General features: G+C 53.6%; 1 protein-coding gene across 1 annotated transcript in view; it reads left to right on the plus strand.

The window, feature by feature from the left end:
- Positions 1-3883: 3883 nt before the first annotated feature.
- The window catches only part of PSMB7 (proteasome 20S subunit beta 7), a 59048-nt gene continuing 50141 nt past the window's right edge, over positions 3884-12790 (plus strand). Inside the window, exons 1-5 of the mRNA XM_004593583.3 lie at positions 3884-4041; positions 4352-4445; positions 4725-4822; positions 6855-6995; positions 10924-11039. Of these exons, the coding sequence (XP_004593640.1) occupies positions 3980-4041; positions 4352-4445; positions 4725-4822; positions 6855-6995; positions 10924-11039 (511 nt within the window). The 5' untranslated portion in view covers positions 3884-3979. The remainder of the gene's footprint in view (positions 4042-4351; positions 4446-4724; positions 4823-6854; positions 6996-10923; positions 11040-12790) is intronic.

A 12790-nucleotide genomic window follows, 5' to 3' on the forward strand; every position in this document is an offset into this window, starting at 1 on the left:
GTCCATCTCCCCTGAGATCTTTGGGCGCCCTGAGCAGTTGCTTCCAGAACATTCTGATCCTTTCCCCAGCCTACTGTGGCTGTTTCCCTGGAGGGCAGCCTGCACCTGGCTTGGGACTTGCTAAAAGGATGTCTGGGGAAGCACCGACCCAGCCACGGCAGGATGAGATGGGTCAGCACCCTGGAGGAGAGGACACCCCTGGATGTGTGAGGGGCAGGGACATGTTCAAGGATGGCTGTAGTGGGGTTTGATGGGGAAACACCTGCCAGCTGTGGCTCGGGGACCCCCAGGATGCTGGGACCGTAGGCAACATGGTTGGCCCCAGCTCCCTTTGTCCGAGCAGGCGTTTTGTTCTTGCAGGTGTAGTGAGGTTGCCTGTAGCTTAAGAAACTTCTGTGCCACTCCCCACCCCCGAGTGCCCAGCTTCTGTGCTAGCCCGTGGTCCCTGCTCCCTGGGACCCTACACCCTGGGGTCCTGACCACCTCACCATTCTTGCTGCTCCGTGTCCCCGTGTCTGCTGCTACTGTGGGCATTTGTGGAGTGAATCAGAGGGTATAAGATCTTTCTCTGTCTCTATGATGCTTGCTCTCTCCCTTTCAAATAAATAAATGAAATAATATCAGAAAACCAGGAGCCTTGGATAAGATGGCTTGGGTTCAGATTCAAGTGCTGTTGCCCCTTGGGCAGTGCCCCCTTCTGGGGTGAGAGTTCCCACCTGCCACAGGGGAGATACCCTCTCTCCTCCCGCACCCTGGAAGGGTGTCAGAGGTGAGGGGTCATGGTCCTACAGCCCTCAGTGGGGTTCCTCGGTACACACAGTGAACTCTCCACGACTCGATGCTACGGAGCTGACGGGACCCGGAGGGCACACACTGGGGCTGTTCCTGCTTCCTTCTGGTGTGTGCCAGGTTGGGTAGGAAGCAGGAAGGGCTCCCTGGCTCTGCTCACGGTCAGCTGGGCATACAAATTCAATGTCTTCCAGCCAGCCAGCCCAGGCCTCTCACAGCCACTGGGATCCGCGAAGAAGGAGTGGGGTGTCTTGGAGCTGGATGGGGAGGCACACGGCATCCGTGGAGCGGGAGCAGGGCGCTGGGCCCCTCCTGCTGCAGCCGCGCTGGGTCCGGGGTCCTGCAGCCGGGAGCAGCTGCTCTAATTCATGCAAAGGCAGGCACCCAGGTTGGCCCTGTCTATTTATAGCTTATTTATGAAGAAGGAAAAACAAGGGCCTAGTTGCTGTAGCAACAAGGAGCATCACGGGCAGCGGTTCCCTGCGCTGGGAAGATGGCCAAATCTTCTTGTGGCTGTGTGTCTTAATAGGATGGGGTGGGTGCTCGAGGGGACTTCTTGAGTCTTGGTCCATGCCGGCTACCTGGCAGCTTGCAGGTTGGACGGGGTGGGAGGCGCTGCTGGCTGGGCCCTTTGAAAAATCCTTGGGGATGACGGGGACACGCCTGGCCGAACCTTCTGGTCTCCCTTCTCAGTGTGGACCCTCCTCTGTTCCCCTGCTGCCTGAGGAGACGAAGGCCCTTTCCATCACTGTGCTCCGGCCTGTGCTCCCTCAGGGCACTTGAGTGGCACAGAGGCTCCTGACCATGCTGTGATCTGGCACAGAGCTGGTCCCAAGCCTGGCACCAGGACAGACTTAACATGTACTGAATGAATGCATACATACATGTATGCATGAACTGTGTTACAGTCTGAGATGCATGCTATGAATGCACATGAAGTAAGGGCAGATCTGGAATGATCTCTCCCATTTGTTAATATTTAATTAATTTACTGGAAAGAGCAAGAGAGAGAGAGAGAGAGAGAGAGAGAGAGAGAGAGAGAGAGAGATCTGACACCTGCTGGGGCTGGGCCATGCTGAAGAAGCCAGGATTCAGAAACTCCGTCTGCGTCTCCGATGCAGGTGGCAACAGGTGGGGCAGGGACCCAAGTACTTGATTTTGCTGCTTCTCAGCTGTGTGGCCTGGAGCTGTGACCTTGGCCCTTTGGGGCTTGGAGGCCTCAACCTGTTCAGTGAGGCAGACCAGGCCTGGTGGGCAGGGACTGCTGGCCAGCGGTCCCCTAGTCTGTCCCTCCCAGCATATTTGCTTTCCCAGCGTTGGGTACAGCCTGGAGGTCTAGCAGGTGCACGAGACCCTCTGTTGAGACATGTGAGGAACTCAGGGATTGCTGTTGTGTTACTGGGGAACTGAGGCACCCAGGGCTCTGATGGCGACGCTTACGTCACACAGCCAAGCCCAGAGCAGAAGCAGTGGCTTGTGGGGACGGTGCCCAAACCTCCGCTCTGGTAGGGGATCCGTGGGGCGAGGTCCAGGCTCTGGAGAGGCACCCTGGGTTGGGCTGCAGCCGCGGGGACGGAGCCACGCGGGACAGGGGGTGCTGAGAAGGCCCCGAGCTGCCCTCGCACGCTCCGCTGCTGCCCGTCTGTCCGGCGGACTCAGCGCGTCCTCCGGCCAGGTCTCCGCGAGGCTCTCGGTCGCCCTCTGCTGGGCTCAGGCCGCCTTTGCCGGGCCACTCCAGAGGCCGGAGGAAGAGGAAGAGGAAAAGGGGGCCTGGTGTGGTGGCCTAGTGGCTAAAGTCCTTGCCTTACAAGTGCTGGGATCCCATATGGGCCCCGGGTTTAATCCAGGCGGCTCCACTTCCCACCCAGCTCCCTGCTTGTGGCCTGGGAAAGCAGTCGAGGACGGCCAAAGCCTTGGGACCCTGTACTCGTGTGGGAGACCTGGAGGAAATTCCTGGCTCCTGGCTTCGGATCAACTCAGCTCTAGACGTTGCAGTCACTTGGGGAGTGAATCATTGGACGGAAGATCTTCCTCTCTGTTTTTCCCCTCCTCTCTATATATCTGACTTCGCAATAAAAATAAATTATATATATATATATATATATATATATAGAGAGAGAGAGAGAGAGAGAGAGAGAGAGAGAGAGAGAGAGAGTAGGAAACACCACCTTGTCAGTTCCTCCACCACACCCTAAGTCCGGGTGAGGAACAGACGTGTCCCGTGGGCCTGGGGAGTCTTTGGGGGGCGTCCTCTCCTCCCCGGGGGGAGGGTGCTTGGCCAGTGACTCCTTGTGACCTGCGCCTCTGCACAGGGAACCGCAGGGCTGGGTAGGCCCCTAAGGTCTCTGCCAGGGTCTAGGGCCCAGGGCTCAGGGTCCACGGTCCAGGGTCCAGGGTCCACGGTCCAGCGTCTAGGGCCCAGGGTCCATGATCCATGGTCCAGGGTTCAAGGTCCACAGTCCAGGGCCCAGGGTCCAGGGTTCAGGGCCCAGGGTCCACGGTCCAGCGTCTAGGGCCCAGGGTTCAGGGTCCACAGTCCAGGGCCCAGGGTCCACAGTCCAGGGCCCAGAGTCCACGGTCTAGGGTCCAGGGTCCACGGGCCAGGGTCTGCCATGAGGTGACACGCTGAGGGTCGGCCGGGGTGCTGCGATGTCACCCACAGGCAGGGCCGGGAATCCAGCCGCCCACAGCCGCTCTCCCACACGCGTCTGCGTCTCTCCCTGGGGCTCCCTGCTGGAGCGTCTTGTTGGGTTGTGATACCCCACTGTCTGCACAGGCTACGTTCTGTTTGCCCATTTGGCAGCTGCTGGGCGCTCGCGTGGTTTCCCCGCTGAAGGCAAGGAGACGCAGGGGCTGTGCCCGGGACTCAGGTGTGGCTGATTTCCAACGTGTCAAGCACGTCTCGGGAGAAACAGCCCGGTTCTGACTACAGGAAAACAGGTCGCAGGCGCCTCCACCTTGGACCAGTCCTTCCTTCCCAGGCCGGCGTCTTGGACGCAGTTTCTCCTTCTTGCCCTTGGAGGCGCTCGACTCCAAGGAGCTCCTGGCCTCTCTAGGACACGGAAACTCGCAGGCTCCTTCGGTCTCGCGCGCAATCGGCCCCGCCCCTGCGCTGGCAGGAGGTCGCCGGAAACGGGCAGCTCCTTTCGTGGGCGGAGCTCTCTGGCCCGGAAGTGCTTTCCTGGGAACGATGGCGGCTGTGTCGGTGTATGAGGCACCGGTGGGAGGTTTCTCTTTCGAAAACTGTCGCAGGTGCGGCCACGTCCGGGACAGCGTTCGGGGCGGGAGTGGCGCTGCGGTGCAAAGGTCGGAGCTGGGCCGCGCGGCCTGGTTCCGGGGAGCCTGGGCGGAGGGGAGCTGGCGAGGCCCGCGTGACTCAGGGGGAATGGGGGACCCGCGCCTGGCTTTCCCGCAGGTTGCCGGGTCCGTCCTCGCCCGGGGCCGGTGGGGACCCCTCCTCTCTCCGGGTGTCTGCGGGGACGGGCTCCGGTTCGTGCCGCCGCCGGCCCGTGTTGTCCTCGCGCCCTGCCTCCAGATCCCACCCTCGCCCGCTTTCTCGCAGGAATGCCGTCCTGGAAGCCGACTTCGCCCAGAAGGGCTACAAGCTTCCCAAGGCCCGGAAGACGGGCACGACCATCGCGGGCGTGGTGTACAAGGTGAGTGGGCGCGGAGCAGGTGCACGGGGCCTCCCTCAGCTCCAGGGGCGTCCAGTGTTGTCAGGCGGCACGCTGGGGTGTCCTGGTGAGCCTGGTGCAGGAGGGTGTGGGGCAGGCAGACGAAGGTGTGGAACCCTGGGGTGGGTCCAGGAGCTGACCGCCCGCGCCTGCCCATTCCCTCGTCCGAGGGATCAGGGCTTTGGCCGACCGGGAATAGAGAGCTGTGCTCTGTAGTTGCAGAAACCGTTGAAGAAGGTTTTCCTGTCCCCTTTGTGCTAGGATGGTATAGTCCTTGGAGCGGATACACGGGCAACTGAAGGCATGGTGGTCGCTGACAAGAACTGTTCGAAAATCCACTTCATTTCTCCTAATATTTAGTAAGTATGGGTGGTTGGGAGTAGTTCTTATCAAACCTGGTGTGGCCTTCCCCCGAACCTGCTGAGCCTGTATCGCCTCTCCCTGGAGTGGTGGTTCCGTCCACCTGTCATCCCAGCGAGTCGTTCACCGTGCAGCCTCTGATCGCCTTTTGCGTTCTCTGTACCTCTCTCTCTTTTTTCGTACGAGTTATTTAATATTTATTTGAGAGGCAGAGTTAGAGAGGGAGAGACAGAAAAAGACCATCTGCTGGCTCACTCCTCAAATAATCGCAGTGGTCAGGGCTGGTTCAGGTTGAAGCCAGGAGCCTGGAGCTCCACCTGGTCTCCCATCTGGCACATTATCAGGGAGTTGGGAGGGAAGTGGAGCAGCCAGGACTCGAACCAGCACCCATATAGGATGGCGTTGTTGCAGACCACCGCCCAGCACGCTGGGCCACAGTGCTGGGCCTCTGCACGTCTCACATAAGTCCCCTGCTGTCCTTCCCTTGCAGGGCCTTAGTTCAGCAGCTGCTTTGTCAAGGGGCCATCACAGGGATGGGCCTTTGGTCTCTTCTCCGTGGTCCTGTTCTCCTCTGCCTTAGTCTTCAAACACTTGAATCTGATTGTGTCTGTTTCTTCTTTGAAAGTTTGTCAAGACGCTTTTCACAGTTCCACACTACTTCAGGATGAATCCCAGCCTTGTAGTGTGCCATTCAGGCCTCGCAGCATCTCCCAGAGAGCCTCTCTCCCCCCGTGCTGCAGGTGCACCCGAACTGTGTTCATCGTCTCGCTGTACAGTGGCCTCTGTGCTTAGAAACGCCCTGTCTCTGCTAGCAAGTACAGGTTCGGCTCATAGGAAACCCCCCCTTATTTATTTTTTAAAGATTTACTTGTCATTTTTACTGGAAAGGCAGATTAGATTTACAGAGAGAGGGAAAGAGATCTTGGGTCTGCTGGTTCACTCCTCATGTGGCTGCCACAGTCAGCCAGCAGCCAGGAGCCTCCTCTGGAACTCTCACATGGGTGCAGCGTCCCGAGCCTTTGGGCTGTCCTCTGCTGCTTTTGCAGGCGACAGGCAGGGGACTGGATGGAAAGTGGAGCAGCTGGGAATAGAATCGGCGCCCATAAGGTATCCTGGTGCTTGCAAGGTGAGGACTTAGCCATTGAGGCATTGCACTGGGCCCAGGAAACCTTCTCTCTTTTTTAAAAGGTTTATTTTTATTTTTATTGGAAAGTCAGATAAACAGAGAGGAGGAGAAGCAGAGAGAAAGTTCTTCTGTCCGATGATTTCACTCCCCAAAGGCCACAGCGACCCGAGCTGCGCTGATCTGAAGCCAGGGGCCAGGAACTTCTTCCTGGTTTCCCACGCGGGTGCAGGGTCCCAAGGCTTTGGGCCATCCTCAGCTGCTTTCCCAGGCCACAAGCAGGGAGCTGGATGGGAAGCAGGGCTTCCAGGATTAGAACCGGCTCCTGTATGGAATCCTGGGTGTGCAAGGTGAGGACTTTATTTGTTAGGCTACTGTGTTGGACCTCAAACCTTTTCTTAATGATCAGAGTTAATGATTAGCTTCTCCAGCTGATTTGTATGTGCTGATGCACTGTAATATGTGCTGTGCTACAGTTTTTGTCTGCCTTTGTCTTTGCTGCTCAGCTTCAAGCACCAGACTGTGTTACGTTTTCTGTTCTGAGTACTTAGTGCTGAGTCCACTGGTCGTGGACACTTGGTCGATCTTAAATTGCAAAGTTTCTAGCACATGATGTCCTTTTATGGAATGTGGATGCATTTGTAGGATTAGTGAAATGCCTACTGTGTTAGAGGCACAGGGAGCAGTGACTGGGGACACCCCACTGGGCCACAGGGAGCACTTCAGTACGTCGTCGGATGCACACTCCAAGCTCGCTGTTTACTTAGCGTTGGCCAGCGTGGTTGCCGTACAGCTGGGCCTCACACCTGTCCCTGTGCTGCTGAGCTCTGGTCATTACCCAGGAGTGCTGCTCTCATTGAGCCCTCTGCTAGTTGAATGTCAGCAAAGTTCCTGGTTGTGTTTTTCAGTTGCTGTGGTGCTGGGACAGCTGCGGACACAGACATGACCACCCAGCTCATTTCTTCCAACCTGGAGCTGCACTCCCTCTCCACGGGCCGCCTCCCCCGAGTCGTGACGGCCAACCGGATGCTGAAGCAGATGCTGTTCAGGTGAGGCCTTGGCTGCGGGGACCTGGGGCGCCTGCTGGCGTCCTACGCATCTTATTCTGGAAAGTCAGCTGTTACTAAAATGCCATTATGATTTTTGTAAGTTTTTGTTTTTTATAGACTTGCATGACAGGAGAAGAGGAAAAGAGGGTAAAATCTCCTCATGGGTGACTTGCTGGGCAAGGAGAAAGTCAGGAGCCAGGAGTTCCACTTTGTACCCCCCGTGGGTGATGGGTCCTGGCACCTAGGCTGTCATCCACCCTGGACTCCCCTTCCGGTATCAGGGACGCAGCATTGAGGCCGTCATCCACTGCCTTCTCGGGGGTGTTAGAAGGAAGCAGAGCAGCAGGGCCTTAAACCACTGTGCTGATGGGCTGCCGCAGTCACAAGCCATGGTCTAATGTGCTGAACCACAGTGCTGGCCCCTTAAGTTCATAAGGCATTTGATGGTGCATTTGAATTTTGGGAGCTTTATCTTTTTTTGTTTTAAAAATTTATTTATTTTTGTTGTAAAGGCTGATCAGAGATAAGGAGAGACAGAAAGATCTTCCATCTGCTGACTCACTCCCTAATTGGCCACAATGGCTGGAGCTGAGCTGATCTGAAGCCAAGAGCCAGGTGCTCCCTCTTGGTCTCCTGTGCGGGTGCAGGGTCCCCAAGGCTTTGGTCTGTCCTCCACTGATTTTCCAGGCCACAAGTAGGGAGCTGGATGGGCATATGGGATCCTGGTGGATACAAGGTGAGGATTTAGCCACTAGGCTACTGTGCTGGGCCCAATTTCCAGTTTCTTTTGAAAAAAATGTTGGAAGCTGCTGGGGTTACTTGTAGTCCTCTGGCATTGATTGCTGGCCATGTTCCCGGAAGTGGGAGCATGTGCCCTGGAAGTAACAGGCCCCTGCCCAGCTCACTTTGTCTCCCTTGGTTCCCTGAGAATTGGCAGGCCCACTTCCCTGGCTGGCATGGTTCTGGGCCATCAGTTGTATAGCCTGGTAGGAAGGGCAGTCCAGTGTCCGTTACATCAGTGGTTTCACCACTCCTGCTGTAAAATCATCCCGGTCTGGGAGAACTGTTGTCAAGCAAGTAAATTCTTCGTGTACAGTGTAGGAACTTGTTAAAAGCACATCTGGTGAGAATTCTCAAGGCATTTTAATTTTAAATGCAATGCTCCATCTGGTGGCTTGTTCAATGCATTACAGATGAAGCAGTGTTTAAACTTGGATAACTGAATACAAGATTGCTTGCCATGTTATTCAGAACCTCTAGCAAAGTAGTCCTGTTTCTGTTAGTCATTTTGGAATGCTCTACGAGGTCTAAATTTTCTTTTGTGTATGTGTGTGTGTTTTTATTTTATTTTTGTTTTTGTAAGAAGTCTAAATTTTCTTTTCTCCTGGTTCATCATTTTAACTTTCTTTGTAAAAGTTGAGTTTTATTGGTTTTGAGAGTAACATTTAAAATTAAACCAGAGGGCCCTGCGGCGTGGCCTAGCGACTAAAGTCCTGGCCTTGCAAGTGCTGGGATCCCATATGGGCACCGGTTCCAGTCCTGGTGGCCCTGTTTCCCATCCAGCTTCCTGTTATGGCCTGAGAAAGCAGTTCAGGACGGCCCGAAGCCTTGGGACCCTGCACCCTTGTGGGAGACCCAAAGAGGCTCCGGGCTCCTGACTTCGGATCAGCTCAGCTCCGGCTGTTGTGGCAGCTTGGGGAGTGAATCATTGGACAGAAGATCTTTCTGTCTCTCCTTTCTGTATATCTGACTTTGCAATAAAAATAAAATAAATCTTCCCCTGTTCTTATGTTTGTGTATTTAGAAGGATGGGCTGCTATCATAAATGCTATTTTGTAGCTTCCCTGGTCACAGTGCATTGTGCGTTTTGTCCTTGTCACTGCAGGAGCCCTTCCCTTTAGTCCGCAGAGTGGTTCCAGAGACCTCAGCCTCCTGATGCAGCAAGACTCTGTTACGTACCTCTTCTTGGGGGGAAGAGAGTCCTTCAACCTTTTTTTTTTCCTTGTAAAGATTTGTTTATTTGATTGGCAGAGAGAGATCTTGCTGATTCACTATCCAAATGATGGTGACAGCCACGTTGGGGCCAGGCTGAAGCGACAGGCCGGGCATGCTATCTCTGTGCCACCTGGGTGGTGGAGACCTAAGCGTGTGGAACATCTTTCACGGCTTCCTACGTGCATTTGCAAGAAACTGATCAGGAAATCAAGGAGCCAGGGTTTGAACTGGTGCTCTACTATGAGATGCCAGCCTTGCAAATAGCAGCTTAGTTCACTGTGCCATGGTACTGGTCCCTCGGGATCCATGTTCTAATCAGTGCTTTTAAGGGGCCTGTGGCCTCGGAAAGTTTGTAAACCATTGGTCAGTGGTCCAGTTTTTGGTGATACCACAGCATTTCATTCTGTGAATGCTTTACAATTTAAATAATTTCTGAACATTAATGGTGATTTCTCCTTTTCATGTATTTGTTTATCTGAAAGGCAAAGTTAGTGAGAGATGGAAACACTGTGGTCTTCATCACTGGCTCACTCCCGATACCCGCACTGGCTGGAGCCGGCCCGTCTGAAGCCAGGAGCCTGGGGTTTCTGGCTCCCTCACATGGGTGCAGGGACCCAGGCACTTGGGCTGTCTTGCTGTGCTTTCCCAGGCAGGCTCATGGGCAGGGAGCTGGTTTGGAAGTCTTGAACCTGTCCCAGTGTGGGATGCTGCTACTACAGGTGGGAGCTTCACCAGCTATGCCACAGTACTGGCCCTTAGTTTCCATTTTAAGGCCTCTAAGCTATTAGGAAGATATTCTATGACCAATTTGTTTATTATTATTATTATTATTTTTTTGAAGATTTATTTATTTTTATTACAAAGTCAGATATACAGAGAGGAGGAGAGACAGAGTAAGATCTTCCGTCCGATGATTCACTCCCCAAGTGAGCCGCAACAGTCAGTGCTGTGCCAATCTAAAGCCGGGAACCTGGAACCTCTTCCGGGTCTCCCACGCGGGTGCAGGGTCCCAAAGCTTTGGGCCATCCTCGACTGCTTTCCCAGGCCACAAACGGAGCTAGATGGAAGTGGAGCTGCTGGGATTAGAACCGGCGCCCATATGGGATCCCGGGGCATTCAAGGCAAGGACTTTAGCCACTAGGCCACGCCGCTGGGCCCCGTATGACCAGTTTGAAATACTGAATCTTCCTGGCCTTGTGTAATTAATTCTGAGGCTGTGCTCTTTGAAACAGGACTAGCAGCAGCCTGTTTTTAGGACTGTGAGACTCAGCTGAAGCGAGTTGCATGGAGTGCCTCATACAGCTCGCGGTTCATTTTGGCTGATAATGTTTGGCCAATGAATATCTCCCCCTGCCTTTTTTCTTTTTTTTAAAGATTTATTTATTTTTATTGAAAACTCAGGGATACAGGGAGGAGGAAAGGAGAGACAGGAAGATCTCTGGTTGCTGATTCACTCCCCAAGCTTTCACAATAGCTGGAGCAAAGCGAGTCCGAAGCCAGGAGCTTCTTCTGGGTCTCCCATGCATGGGCGCAGGGTCCCAAGGCTTTGGGCAGGCCACAGGCAGGGAGCTGGATGGGAACCAGGGCTGCTGGGATTAGAACTGGTGCCCATATGGGATCCTGGTGTGTGCAAGGCAAGGACTTTACCCACTAGGCTGCCACGCTGGGCCCTGTCTTCCCCTGTTGTCCTCTAAACATGATGCCCTTAATGAAACAGTGTCAGAAATGGTACTTGTTGTGAGACCCCTGCGTCTTGGGGTCAGGTGACAGGAGTGTTAGGTCTACTCATGTGTTTTTCTTGTACATTCTTTTTTTTTTAATTAATTAATTTTTTTTGCAACCTTGACATAATTAGGGTAAAAAGGTTCAAGCACTACAGGAAGATGGGCAAAACAATTAGTTTAATATTTCTTGTACATTCTTTAATCACCAGGTACCAAGGTTACATTGGTGCAGCCCTGGTTTTAGGGGGCGTGGACATCACTGGACCTCACCTGTACAGCATCTACCCTCATGGATCAACTGATAAGCTGCCTTATGTCACCATGGGTGAGTCTGCAATGTCCCTGACACGTCAGGACTCCTGTTTTCCAAGATGGCCTCCCTTTTTTTTTTAAAGATTTATTTTATTTTAAAGATTTATTTATTCTTATTGGAAAGGCAAATATACAGAGAGGAGGAGAGACAGAGAGGAAGATCTTCTGTCCGATGATTCACTCCCCAAGTGACGGCCGGTGCTGCGCCGATCCAAAGCCAGGAGCCTGGAACTTCCTCCGGGTGTCCCACGTGGGTGCAGGAACTCAAGGCTTTGTGCTGTCCTCTGTCGCTTCCCAGGTGCATGCAGGGAGCTGGATGGGAAGTGGAACTGCCGGGATTAGAACTGGTGCCCATATGGGATCCCTGCGGGTGCAAGGCGAGAACTTTAGCTGCTAGGCTCCTGTGCTGGGCCCTGCTTTGGTTCTTGAGCACATAAGTACTGGGTGCATGGGGTACAGCATGAAAAGAATGTAGATGAGATACCTGCCTGCTGGAAGTTTGTGTTTTAGTGGCACCGAACAGGCTGAGCAAGGGCTGTAAAAAAATGCAGTGTGTAGAAAGGAGTAGTTGGTGAGCAAAGTTAATGTTGGTAATCTTGTACTGTAGTTGCACAAGAGCGTGCCTTGAAGGAGGCTGGGTCAAGAGCGTGTGAGAACTCTGTATTACTCATTGTTTAACTTTGAATTTATAGTTAACTGAAGGTGGGAGTTAAAAAGATGTATGTTGGATAAGGGGATGTGGGGGAAGGGGCAGCTGGCAGCTTACAGTGTGAAATAGAAAGGTGTTAGGTGGAGAGTGGGTAGCTTTCACCCAGAAGGTGAGATTGGAGTGGAGATGCCTTCGAGGCAGCAAGGAGCCTCGGGTGGAGGTCTTACCTCGCCGCAGTCCTGGTACAGGCTTGGTTTTCTTTTTCCATCTGGAGTGGCCATTAAACCTGGGAGCTCGTAGGTGTTTCCTCTGGAAATCTCCATCTTCTCCCCTGTGAATTGTCTCCAATCCCTGCTACACTGTGTGTGTGTGTATCTATCTATCTATATATATTTAAAGATTTGTCCATTTTCTTTAGAAAGTCAGATCAACAGAGAGGAGACAGAAAGCTCTTCCATCCGCTGGTTCATTCCCCAAGTGGCCGCAATTGCTGGAGCTGGGCCTATCCGAAGCCGGGAATCAGGAGCTTCTTTGGGTCCCCCAGAGGCCATCCCCCCTTGGGCCATCTTCCACTGCTTTCCCAGTCCATAAGCAGGGAGCCAGCCAGACGGGAAGTAGAGCAGCTGGGACACAAAGCAGCGCCCGTATTGGATCCTGCCCCGCTTCCCATGATGCGGTGGGTTTACAAGGCATCTGCTCCTGGCTGGCCTGTAACTAGCAGTTCATCTTTCCAAGCAAGCTGTTCACCTTGGTGTGTTAGAAATTATTTTCAGTGACAGAATTGCCTTAGGGGCCTATGGATTTTCAGTGTCTAATGTATGTGTTAAGTTTCCTAGTCAAATTGTGTAGGTTATAAACTCACATTGATTGGGTGTGGTGGGGCGTTTTCCAGCTGCTCTGTACTGAGTTTGTTTTAGTCTTGGTGTCTTGGCTCCACGACTAGGGAAACACCAGGAAAACGGCTGCCTGGAATAGTGTGGAAGTTGCCAGTTTGAGACTTTGCTTCTTCATTGTGTTGCAGGACTGATCGGGTTTTTGTAGAGCAGATGTTCCGTTTGTTGGGGAGGGCGACTTAACCCCCAGATGCCATGTGAATGAGCCTTTGTAATTATTCT

This window comes from Ochotona princeps, chromosome 14 (genome assembly GCF_030435755.1).
Source record: "Ochotona princeps isolate mOchPri1 chromosome 14, mOchPri1.hap1, whole genome shotgun sequence".
Lineage (NCBI taxonomy): Eukaryota > Metazoa > Chordata > Mammalia > Lagomorpha > Ochotonidae > Ochotona > Ochotona princeps.